Source organism: Doryrhamphus excisus, chromosome 10, assembly GCF_030265055.1.
Source record: "Doryrhamphus excisus isolate RoL2022-K1 chromosome 10, RoL_Dexc_1.0, whole genome shotgun sequence".
Taxonomy (NCBI): Eukaryota; Metazoa; Chordata; class Actinopteri; order Syngnathiformes; family Syngnathidae; genus Doryrhamphus; species Doryrhamphus excisus.
In genome coordinates, this window is record NC_080475.1 from 17306020 (window position 1) to 17318350 (window position 12331).

At 42.5% G+C, this 12331-nt stretch overlaps 1 protein-coding gene across 25 annotated transcripts in view; it reads right to left on the minus strand.

Moving 5' to 3' along the window:
- kif1b (kinesin family member 1B) overlaps positions 1-12331 on the minus strand; it is a 49938-nt gene that overhangs the window by 25191 nt on the left and 12416 nt on the right. For 7 of the 25 annotated variants that reach the window (XM_058083196.1, XM_058083204.1, XM_058083189.1 and 4 more), the window contains exons 6-22: positions 12136-12314; positions 11583-11694; positions 11205-11282; positions 10266-10331; positions 10138-10155; positions 9780-9855; positions 9495-9573; positions 9287-9429; positions 8744-8785; positions 6025-6236; positions 5097-5176; positions 4794-4869; positions 2530-2609; positions 2004-2110; positions 1810-1893; positions 1455-1635; positions 1307-1379 (exon numbers count right to left, since the gene is read on the minus strand). In XM_058083196.1, coding sequence (XP_057939179.1) covers positions 1307-1379; positions 1455-1635; positions 1810-1893; positions 2004-2110; positions 2530-2609; positions 4794-4869; positions 5097-5176; positions 6025-6236; positions 8744-8785; positions 9287-9429; positions 9495-9573; positions 9780-9855; positions 10138-10155; positions 10266-10331; positions 11205-11282; positions 11583-11694; positions 12136-12314 — 1686 coding nt within the window. Of the gene's footprint in view, positions 1-1306; positions 1380-1454; positions 1636-1809; positions 1894-2003; positions 2111-2529; positions 2610-2761; positions 2825-4580; positions 4632-4793; positions 4870-5096; positions 5177-6024; positions 6237-7803; positions 7876-8743; positions 8786-9286; positions 9430-9494; positions 9574-9779; positions 9856-10137; positions 10156-10265; positions 10332-11204; positions 11283-11582; positions 11695-12135; positions 12315-12331 lie in introns of all 25 variants that reach the window. The other 18 variants (XM_058083192.1, XM_058083191.1, XM_058083182.1 and 15 more) reach the window with 11 other exon arrangements.

A 12331-nucleotide genomic window follows, 5' to 3' on the forward strand; every position in this document is an offset into this window, starting at 1 on the left:
TATTGAAAGTAAAAGTTGATTTACATGATGAGCAAAGAAATATCAACAGAGGATAGAAGCTGCTATTCTGTCAAATTCCTCTCCAGAAAGAAAGCTGCGTCCCAAACGTGCTACTAGCGGATAGCGTGCATGCATGTCACTTTTGGAGCCTTATTCAGTCCAGAGGGTTTTCAGTGGCTGTCAGTATTAGCGCTGTGTTAGGAGAGAGTGTTCTTGCAGCTGATCAAAAAGCCAGAGGAGAGTGAGAGACAAGAGCCTGTGGTGAAGTGTTAATCCACGACAAGAAAGGTTAGTTGGTTGGAAAAGGAATGCAGTTTCTCATTTTGGTAGACAAAAGACATTACAGATCACAACCAGTAGGTGGAAATATTTTAGGTCTTGTTTGCTACAGTAAAGCTGTGGCTAAAACTAGTACAAATGTTGCGTCACTGGTAGTTTGGAGCCTAACGCTTGTTGCTGTGATCGTGGGAGATGATTCTGTAGATATGTGATTCATTGATTCAGCCGTGACCCGTGAGAACTTAGTTTCTGTAACACTGCCGCCAGATAAGGCTGGCCAACGCAGTCAGCCAAAGAAGTCAATGAGAAACCACATTGTCACTGCCAAAAACTACAACAAGTTTTTGTTATCACAATGCATTGTACATGACAGCAACTGCATTGAAAAGATGAAACTCAAGAGTAAGAAAACTAGTCTAGTCAAAAAGCACATTTACAGCCACCTCAAAAGTTGACTGGCCAAACAGCAAACACTGACACCGAGTCTATAGAGCCAGTCCTCGATGAGTTAAGAAAACATGCTACTACCATGAACCGTGCAAAAGCAGCATTTATGCAAATATGTATGCAATGTACTTCATTTTATTTTTTTTCATCAAATTTTGATACACTCTAAAGTACCTGCTGTTTTGCAAGATTCAAATACTATAGAACATACAAGAGAAGAGAGAGAAGTGGAAACAGGGATTTGGAAAGAGGAAAGCGTGACAATCTAATTTTGGCTCCATCAAATTGCTGCAGCTGCTTCAAACCAGAAGTCTTCCATGCAAGAACAGCACACATGCACTGGTGCACACATTCAAATCCCAAATGTGTCAAAGCTCAGAGTGAGAATTAGTACTAGGCGATTTAAATGGGTGCTTGGAAATTGGCTACAACAGAATCTCACATAATAATGCCGTGTCACTCACAGAGCTACCTTCGTCACAGAAAGCATCATTCAGCTCGCTTGAACCCATTCAGCAGTTACTCGCTACAAGGAGGACTCCCAATCATTTTAGAGAAACTCCAGTCGCTTTGAACTCACCAGTCTCTGCTGCTCCAGAAGTTGGTCCGCTTCTTCCTTCTCCTTTTTGTAGAGGATTTCCATCTCAGTGAGCCTGAGCACACAGATTGGAAGATTTACAACTGCATGACACGGTACGCCTCATATCAATTGGAAGCCTACAATTCACCTTTTCTCCATTTCCTGCTTCATGTCGATGCCCTGCTTCTCCAAAAGCTCTCTCTGAGCAAAGGTCCAGTCCACTGGCTCCACGGGGGTTTCGGCCGTTGGCGTTTTCTCCCTTTCCGCCCTGGCTTGCTCAGGGTGGTTGAAGCGAAACACGTGGTTCTTTCCCATAATAATACGGTTCCCTGTAAAAGTGCATGTGAAGGCAATATCTATGAAAAGATGACTTTTTTTCACACAGATCATTGCAAGAAGAACGGCCAAAGAGGAGTCATGGATCATAACTAGGAAAATGCTAATTAATCTTCAGTTGTCTTCCAAAACAGTTTACACTGGCCGCTGCATTTAAGTCCAAGTACCTGAACGCAGTTGGATTGCATCCTCAACACGCTTGCCGTTGACGTAAGTCTCTGATCTCTCACAGGGCACCAGCATGACGATAACTTTAGCAAAGACACACATCATTATACACTGTCTGCAAATCGTCCCATTGACAGAAACAACAATACATTTCAATAAATCTCAACAAGAGTTTCCCAACAAGGTCCCTCACCATCCCCGTTGGCATTTCTTTCACTGCGGAAAATGCAGTGCTCCTCCCTGATGTGGGCACCACTTAAAACGATATCCTGCCGCCTTTCAGCATCAGCTTGTCCCACCCTGGAAGCATTACAGAGGCTGTTTTAGAGGGCACATATTTCTGCAAAAAAGTCAACATGAGTTACTAAATGGGCCCTTTAATCTAAAGGGTGATTCATCTGTTTCTGAAGCCCAGAATTGATTTCACTTAACGGTGATGATCTTTAGCAAGGCTAAAGGACGAAAAAGAAATATAGTCTTAAAGCATTGTGGGAATATTGCAATGTTGATATGCCTCAACACTAAATGTAAATCTAAAACTAAATCTACATAGCAAATGTGCTGTAACCTGGGTGACTTTAAAGGTGGTAACATAAAAGCGATGAGCAACAACAGCACAGCTAAAATGTCAGGCAGAATGCATGTTGGCTGTTCAAGTTTAGTTTTACTGTTTTGTACCTAGAAACTGTTAGAATTGTTCCCACTTATTAAGATCTTACCTTGTAATTCCATCTTTGATGTAGTACAGCAGACACTCTGACATGAGAGGATCCTCATTTAGGTTAACCAGGTGAGGAGTCTGCAGGACAATATTGAACCATCAAGCAGTCAAGATGGGAAGCATTCGTTACATTGTCTATAAATGACTATATAATGGTCACATCCACATACTGCTGAAAGCACCTTCTGTCTGAGTGCTACCACAACACAATACATCTTAAAACAACCAACCTTCTTGGGGGAGAAGACCCCGTTAAAGTCTGTATAGAGATCACAAGTCTTCTCAGTGAAAGGCTAACCAATGGAGCAGCAGTGTGTGAGAAGGGAAAAAATGGAAGACAGATGGATGTGAACAAAAAGAACAAGGCAAGACTAAAGCTGCTGTATGTCACCGGCTCACGGTTACATTTGTTCACCCTACAAATATGGGAACTAGAGGCCAACCGATGTGGGCTAATACTGGTGATGGGGGATGAAAAAAGGCCGATATCCAATATATATGGGACTAAAAAACCCTTAATATACACAGGGCACATACTGTACATCAACATAAATTCTTATATTGGCCAAAATATAATTCAACACAAGGCACAAGACCACCAAATGAAAATTAAGAAGGTGAATTAGTAAGACTGTCAACATAAGGACATGCCTCTTTGTGATTTACTTTCAGGGTTAGCCACAAATGAGTAGTTCTTTGCTGTGCTGGTGCTGCAGCCCTGGCTAACCTGTACACTGCATACATTCTAACATGGTCCTCCACACCTTTTCCTTCCCACCTTCCCATCCCTGTCAAACGAATATGTACAGATGATACTATAGCAAAATAAGGTCTTGTGTTATTTGCTGAGTTTTCTCATTTAACTGGGACAAAAAAGTCAGATTGTGCTTGGACCAAAGTCTTGTTGCATACCAAAATAGTATAGAGTAGAAATGATATTTTCCTTGAAAACACAAACATGCTACAAAACCTCAGAACATTAAGGAGAGGTGCCTTGGTAAGAGGAATTATTGTGTACGACTCCCGTGATCCTGGATCCCTCCACCCACGTGTCCCACGTCCCCGACTACAATAACTCATTCATAAAATGATCTGGAATGGCAAAGGGAGCATCTTGCACGACTCCCAGGCTGCAACACAGGCAGCAGGCAGCAAGAGACACAGAGAGGAAGTAACTGCATCGCGGTGCAGCAAAAGAAGCATCTACAATGTGCAGTCGTGATGTTGTTCGAATAGGCTATACAGTCAATGATAGCTAGCGTAATAACTAAACTTGACCAAATCGCTATCATTAGCTGACAACTAACATAACTGTGCATGTGTTACGGTGGACAAAGCAGGAGGAGGCCAGGATATAATGATTGCTGTAAATTTGTGCGAGTGCCCTCCAGGAAACCTCTTTCTGTGACATACAGCAGGTTTCATAGCTCGGGGGGGGGGGGGGGGGGGGGGTGAAACTACTGACACTGAACAGTCTATGTTCACAACTCCAAGCAGCAGTTCTAAGTGAAGTCGGGATGATGGTACTAATGAGCTTTTCCACTGCACTGTTTGAAAGCATCGGTCAAAACGCGGCGCATCAACAATGGGGGGGAGGGGTTGGCTGTATTTACTTGTCAGCATGTGATTGGCCACAGACGGGAATAATCTCATCCAAAAGGAGACTGAGGTGGAGACTGAGGAGCATAACACTGCAGGAGTGATTCCTTCATAATGTATCAGCTCAACATGTTTGGAACCCAGACTTAACCAGAGGCTGGAAATAGTACCATTTGCTTCCAAGGGAAATGCAACAATAGCAAGTACAGCCATTTTGAGCCAGGTCGGTACAGTGCAGTAGAAAAGGAAAATATCCCATCATATTCCAAGTACAATATGTTTAAAAAAAGGCTAATTGTTCAATTCTATATAAAAAACTAGACATAACATACTATGGAGCTACTACAGGTGTTCCACACAGAAGCTCTACAGAACCATTATTCAAGCTATTCTCTTTCTCAGGGGACTACTCGGGAATTTTACTTAATCTGCCAACGTGACTGAACAAACCTTGGTGGGAAAACAATCAAACTGTTCATCAAACAGGCTTTCCTGGCTGAGCTGATTACATGAACAAGGCGCATTGTCAACAGTGAAGAGAAACCAAAATGATAAGGGATGGTAAGAAAAGAGACAAGACAGCGCATGGAGGAGTCTTGTCGGAACACAGTAAGACATGAAGTGAAGTGGGGGGGGGGGCATGTCTGATGATGGATGGCCTACCTTTTTGGGAGAGAAGACACCCAAAGTGCCTCCATCTTCACGTATGGCCACACCCATCTCTGCTAGTAAGGCCTCCCTATTGTGAAGGAACAGGATGTTCTATTCAATTCAAATTCCAGAGATGTCATATTATGGCAAAAGAAATATACACTACACTGAAATTGGAGAAAATGGAGTGATAGTGTGCAACATTAAGGCTTTTCTGACAAAGAATAGCGGTGAGGGTTGAACTACTTTGTGCATGCGTGTTACTGAGCACAACATGGACTGAATAAACAGTATTGGGGCTGTCCTGATCGTGACCTCTCCATGCGGATTGCCTCAGTCTTTCGCAGCTTCTCTTCCCAGGTTTCATTGAGCTCAGCAATGATCTTTTCAGATTCCTAAAACACAAAAGTCAACATGTAAAATGGCATAGTCAAAAATCTCCCATTTTCTGGTACTGTTGCTGAACAGCTTAACATTCAATGTCTATGCTTGTATGTGATGACTGTTTTTTTCTTTAAATCACAACGTGATCACCAACGTGCTCCACCTTTCGATCGCGTGTGCTCCTCTTCAGCTGGAAGGGAACAACTCGGGAGCTATTTTTGTCCACTTTCCTGCATATCTGCGTTAGCGCTTGACGTCATTTGATGACAGACAAGAGTGGGCACCTCGGTCACCATGGCAACTGCAGCTTTTAATGGTTGGCTGCCGTGCTGCTCTAGTTTAGGGTTCTACTGCCGGCGAGATATTAAGTCATATGAGTAAAATCTGACTGGTAAAAGGCTACTTGTGATTTGATATTACATTATAGGACGTGAGACTGTGTTATTGAACTTGATTTCAGCTGAAATTTAAGCCATTATAAAATGATAATCCTATTAGTGAGAAAATTACCAATTCACAATGATTGTTGCCCCTTAAAGGTAAGGGTACAAACTGTCTGTTGCTAACATGCCAACACAACTCGGGTGCTAGGCTAATAACATCCAGTGGACTAGATGATGTTTTTGACAGGCTTTAAGAATACAAATACATTCTTGACAAAAAAAGACATCAATCTTCTGTGGTGCATTCTGGGATTTGTATCTGTGGTGTATGTGTGACACGGAAACTGACTGGCTAGTCACAATGGGGGTTGAAGGACAATATTGGAAAATAACTCAATATATTATGATTGCTATTATTTGTAGGAATACACCCATGCTGGTACACCACCACAATGCCATGCTGGCGCCAACTTTACCTTGAGTCTTTCAATGGCTTCCTCCCCACCAGGAGTAGACATGATGCGCTCCTGTATGCTGGTGGCCGACTGCAGGGCCCCCTGGCTGCACAGTGAGCCAGACGAGGGTGACACTGTCAGGGAACCGATAGGCGCTGTGGAGAAATGGCCAGGGCGTTGGTTCTCTGAGGCTATCAAGTATCTATTCTTATTGTTGTGAATGTCTTTGAGGTCTGAGCCAACAGCAAGAGAGAAGGAGAACAGAGAGGAAAGTGGGCCAGGGATAGGGTGATAAAAACATGTTAAATGAAGGGAATTAAATACAAAAATCGGGCGAGAAGAGGAAAAGGAGATAAGGGAAAAGAGAAAGGACAGAGGGGGGGGGAGACCAATGTGAGACATACGTTGTACCAACGGGTTAAGACAAACATACTTCATCACGTCAGCTACAAAGAGCAGCAGTTTTCACTCCAGGTATCTTGGTTTTTCTGGCTGATTGTATTGCAGCAGTTAGTACATTTTATGGTTTGGAATTTAACGTAGACTCTTTAAAGGGGACCTATGATGCTTTCCCCCCTTCTCCGACCTATAAATGTAGTTAGAATGTTGGATTCTGGTGTTAAACCATGCCGAGGTTTCACAGCAGGAGGTTTGTGCATTTGGAAGTGAGCCCTGAAGGAAGTTTGGGATGGCTCAAAACGCTGGGAGTGGTAAAAGGAGTGGTAAAACTGCCCCTTGTGATGTCACAGAGGAGTGGACTTCCTTATATGGGCATGGCTGTAAGCCAGCGAAGCTCTCAGCCCTCCCCCAAGCTCTGCTCCTCTGTTTACTTGCTAGCAATGTCTCCAACCCACCACAGTTAGTGGCCACATTAGACGTTACCCATGCTGTAGAAAACCTAAGGCTAACATGCTAACGCTACTTACTATTGAGAGACGTCTTGAAGTAAGAAACGTTGGACTGTCCAGTCCCTACTTCCGGATGGGATTCGGAAGCCAACACATACGGCTGTATGTTAAAAGCCGACATTTTTAAAAGATACAACTCCGATACCGTGTGACCATCCATAGCGGAGTGGGCATGCTAGTAGGCAGGCATCGGGGGGGAATAAAATAGACCGTTTTCTGCGGGTACTACGAACTCCAAAGAACTACAGCTGAATAGGTGCAGATTCTGGAAGAACTATAAAGCTTTGTGTGCCGTTTACCGTGTGTATCAGCTCTAAAGGTGTCCACAACTCAATACGAAGAGTGGAAAATGAGCATCATAGGTCCCCTTGAACCGTCTACCTGTGCAACTCTGTATTCATGTTGCTTTATCATACACTGTGTGAAAACTGCTATTACTTTCTTGGCAGTAGCATGGGTGGAAGATGGAGACTGCAAGATGGTCCAGAGAGGAGATGAGTAACATTTAACGGCACCGGCATGCTACCAAAGTTCAGCCCACAGTCCTTCCCACACATACACATACAATCCCGCTATCACTCATGTCTCATTCACATCCAGCTAAAGGTATAGCAGCCTATTCAAATGTGTCAATTAAAGACAAAAAGACATCATTGTAACTTTTTGTACCAAATTATGTGCCAGCATCAAGGACAGAAGCCAAATTTAGCAGTAGCAATACAGATTCTTTAGAACAACATCAGGGGTCTGGCAGTCACGTAGAGCTGCCAGTTTGTTTACAATTACGGTAAGTTAATAGGGATAACAGCGCAAAGGAGGTTAGAGGAAAGGGCACACCAAACCAACTACTCACTCAAAAGTTAGTGGAATCTACAATTTCTATATATTGCACCTTTTGGTCTGTAGTTCTGAACCTCAGTTTGACAACTGAGCAGTGGCATTCTAATACTTTGAGAACTGTCACCTGCAGTGGATGATTAGTAATAAAAGAAATGAGCACCAACAAAGAGAGCTGCAACAGGGGGTTTTAAGGATGACATGGAATGAAAATGGATAGAGAGCGAACTAGCCTTAAAAAGGGACACTCAATTAGCAATTAGCAGCTTTGATCAACACAAGGGTAACGCATGCTAACCATCGCCAAACTATAAAGCCTTGCATTTATATTCAGCTTTAGCTTATTTTTGCATTTACATGCAAAGCTGGTAACATTTCTAATTAAGGCTGGGCGACATGGCTTAAAGTATTTTTTTATGTCCACATGAAGTTACACACGGTAATAGGGTTTTAAAATGACTTTAAAACTTTTTAAAAACCCCAGCATTTGTTAAAAATGAATAGTTTCTTCTTTCACGGTTTTTATATAATTTAAATATTGACATGCAGAAAAAACAAACAGAGACAGCGTAATTGATGCAAATACTACCAACTGTATTAGGGGTGTCCAAAGTGGAACCACGGGTCATTTTCTGTCCGCCGGGGAATAATGTAATCATGAACCGTAACAATCATTATGTAAGAGGATTAGAGCCAAATTGAATGTTTGAACAAGATATCACACTAATAATTATTGAACTATATTTAGCAGCGTTTGACCAACATTTGAATGGTTTTAGCAAAATAATAATAATACTACTACTAAAAAAAATGAAAAGTGGTATCAAAGTGATTCCCTCATTCTTGTGGCCCTCAGTAGAAAATGTTTGGACATCCCTGAACTCCACTAATTTAGTATATCGCCCAGCCCTAGTATTAATATTGAACAATGTTATCCTAACTACTACTCGAGCAAACAGGGATGGCCAATGCAAGACAAACAGACATATACAAACATTTGATTCCACTTCCTGGGCAATCATCCCCCAGAGGATCAACTGAGGGGAGGCAGGAAAAAATGAGAGGGTCAGAGTTCCAAAGCAGTAGATTGGTAGCTTTTAGTGCTTTTAGGTATTCTCTACTCTGAGCAGAATGAGAATGAAGACAGTGATGGGAAAACGTGGTGACAAAGGTCTTGTTGCAGAGTAAGGAATGAGCAAGTTAAACCCAGTTTGTACATCTCATCTAATCACATCAGACACTTGCACAGCTACGAGTTGGGATGTCTGAAAGAGTTAAATATTGCCTCAAATGTGTTCTGATACTAAGGATACTAAGCTACAGTGTGTGACACAAGCAGAGCTCTGATAAATGAAAGGTACAAAGTGAGTTGTTATTAATCAGTCCGTGTGATAGTAATGGTAGTTCAACTATACTCCTTCAACCTTAAGAAACATGGAAATATTTTGTGTTCTATTACTTTGACATAGTAAAGAAAAGGCAGAAGACAGAAGCTGCTGAGAAGAGAGCATAAATGCTGCAGTGAAGAACAAACTCACTATCCAGGATGTCTCCCAGTCCTTGTGCACGCAGCAGCTCCTTCAGTCGAGCAACTTCATCCTTAAGGTCGCGCACCAGTTTATTGTTGGGATCTTCATTGATGACAGCATTGCATTTGATGTTCTTTGCTCGATCAGCATAGCTAGAAAAAACAAATAAGATATTCATGACATGCAAATGCCATGTCCAGGAGAATGGGAACCTTACCGGAGGGTGCTAAGGGTTTCATCATAATTGATATCAGCTGGACTGAGTGCAGCTACCATTGCCGTTCTGGAGTTTCCACCTATGTGTGAAGAAGGAAAAAAAGCCAAAGAAATCAATATGACACAAACTCCCCCCAAAAGCTACATTTCCATTTCAAACATCTTACTTTTCAATGTGCTGCTACTAAGGAGCAATCAAAGGAACTGGCCACATTGTATACTACTACTACAATACATGTCATCCTCTTGCTGTATCATCATTTGTATCATGCATTAGCATTCATACCAAGGTTCTCCCTCAGCAGCCATGTCAAAACAGAGTCTCGATATGGGATGAAGTCAGTCTTCTTCTTCTTCTTGCTCTGAAACAGGGAGGCAAATACATTATTCAGGATTTTAACCCTGTGTGATGCAAGGAGTTAGTGATGGCAGTTGGAATTCTCCAGTACATTGTAATATAAACTGGGGCCACATGAAATGAGGAAAAACCTAACTGGAAGATCATTTGTCAGAGCAAGGCATTTTACAGTGCAGGATGCCTAAAAGCGGTTAATAGCCTTAAACATTGAACATGGCCAAAGGCCGTCCAATCTGTCCAGGGGAGAAATCAAAGGTGAATGGTTGAGCTGCCAAAGGGTTTTTACCTTGCTGGAACAGTTATCCTGCGTAAGCAGTTAGAACAAGGACAGGAGAAAAGACAAGGGGAGGCATTACAACATGCCAGGCTCATCTCTGTCAGGTCAGAAAAGGAAAAGCACCATCAAACACTCACCACTTCAGCCAGGGCTGAGATGACCTTTCCTAACGTGGTTAGGGATTTGTTGATGTTTGCACCCTCCTATAAGCAAATAAACATATTACTCAAGTTGGACATGTAAACTATTGTTTAGGGCAGGGGTGCTCATTAAGTCGATCGCGATCTACCGGTCGATCGCGGAGGTGGTACTGGTCGATCGCAGCGTGACATTAAAAAAATATCATCCTAGCATCAATGCCGTCACTTGATTGATATACAGGGCAGCCATTCAGATGACAACTGAATGTTGCCCTTCGGGTGACCAATCAAATCAAACAACGTATCTAAGTGCAGCAGAACTTACGATGTCAGCCTATCATCCATCCCCGTTACTTGATTGACATACAGGACAACCAGTCAGATGACAACTGAATTTTGACCTTTAGGTCACCGCTCATGCGTAAACAACGATGCAAAGTGCTAAGCTAGTCGGCGAATTGCGTCAGATTTTAAGCCCTCGCTAAAGTTTATGGTCACTAAAATGAGTGAAGTAGCTGGACCAAGTAAAAAGGCAAAAACATATCACTTCCATACGGCATGGGAGGTGGACTTTTTTTTTCACAATGTCTTTTTTGAAGTGCGTTTGCCTGGCTAACCTGGCTATCAGCAGCTACTGTCCGGACTATGCATCCTTGGCTGATTCAATTCAGTGCAAGTCATCAAAGTAAACTCAGGTAATTACAAAAAATGTTAATAGTTAATTATGTGTGTTTTGCAATATTGGCTCATTTGGTTATGTAAGGTACATCAACATACATTGTACGTACAAATAATCCTCAATACATTTGAAAATAAATAGATGTTTTGCATTTTTGTAGTGGGTAGATCATTTTGACTCGGTCATTTTAAAAGTAGCTCGCATGCTGAAAAAGTGTGAGCACCCCTGGTTTAGGGTATGCAATAATGGAGTCTTACCTTTAGCCTGGTACCTTTAGCACCAGTGGAATCCGCTCGTTCACTCCCCGCCAAGTCAACTAGACTAATTTTACTGACCTGAAAAGGGAGGAGAAGCATTTGTACAACAAATTGAGGGTGGGAATTGCAGAACATCACGCCATACTTTGCCAACAATAACAATAATATCACAGTTAGGGAAGAGCATTTGACTTCCTTTTTTATGTACAAGGTTATTGAAAAAGAATGAAAGGACAAAAAATAGTACAAAAGTACAAAAAATGTCAAAACAGATAATATGGTATGGTCCTAGCAAAACACACTTTGTGTTGCTTTGTGTCTGTGTCTGTGCCAGTGGAAATGCAGTCAAATGAAAAGTCCCTCTTAGCCTTGTCTGACCTTTTCAGTAGAAAGGTCTGTCTCGCTGTCATGTTTCCTCTGAGTGAAGACAATGGTAAAAACTGCATGGGACCTGCTGCTGGTCTCGTTCATGTTGGTTGCTGCCACGGTTCTGTAGATTAAAACATACAGACGTACTTAGTATGGCTTCCTCTTTTCCATAACAAACACAAACACTCCAGGTCTTTGCCAACACGAGTCATCCTCACTGGGTTTACACCTATTAGTGACTTAAATATGAGGGATTGGTGGATCATACTACAAAGAAATCCAAAACCAAACACACAAGGCCGAGTGAGTGGAATTATTTCCACAGCATGGCATGTAAACCCCCATCTCCTGCCGTGACTGTGCCTCTGAGTCAGCACAGGAAGATTAAGGCAGGGCTCACGCCTCCCTGCAGGGGAGTGCACAGCGACACAGATGCACAAGCACACAATAACGTCACGCAAGTGAAAAATATGACTTGTTTCGTGGAAGTACTCATTACCTCAATTCAAAGCGCTATTTAATAGGTGTTCCTTAAACAACTAACTGTATAACTTCGGCTCACCTGGCCTTATTGCCAGCATCCATGAGGTCAGCGATGTCAGTGTACGAGGTCACGGCCAGTTTAGAGAGGTCCTCTACGTAGGGGCCCAAAAGAGGATGCTCTCTCACCCGCAGATTCCCTTTGTTTTTGGGATTGAGCAGATCCCGCACCCGCTCGCAGTAGATCTCCATGTAACTAACCTATTGACAAAGGTATA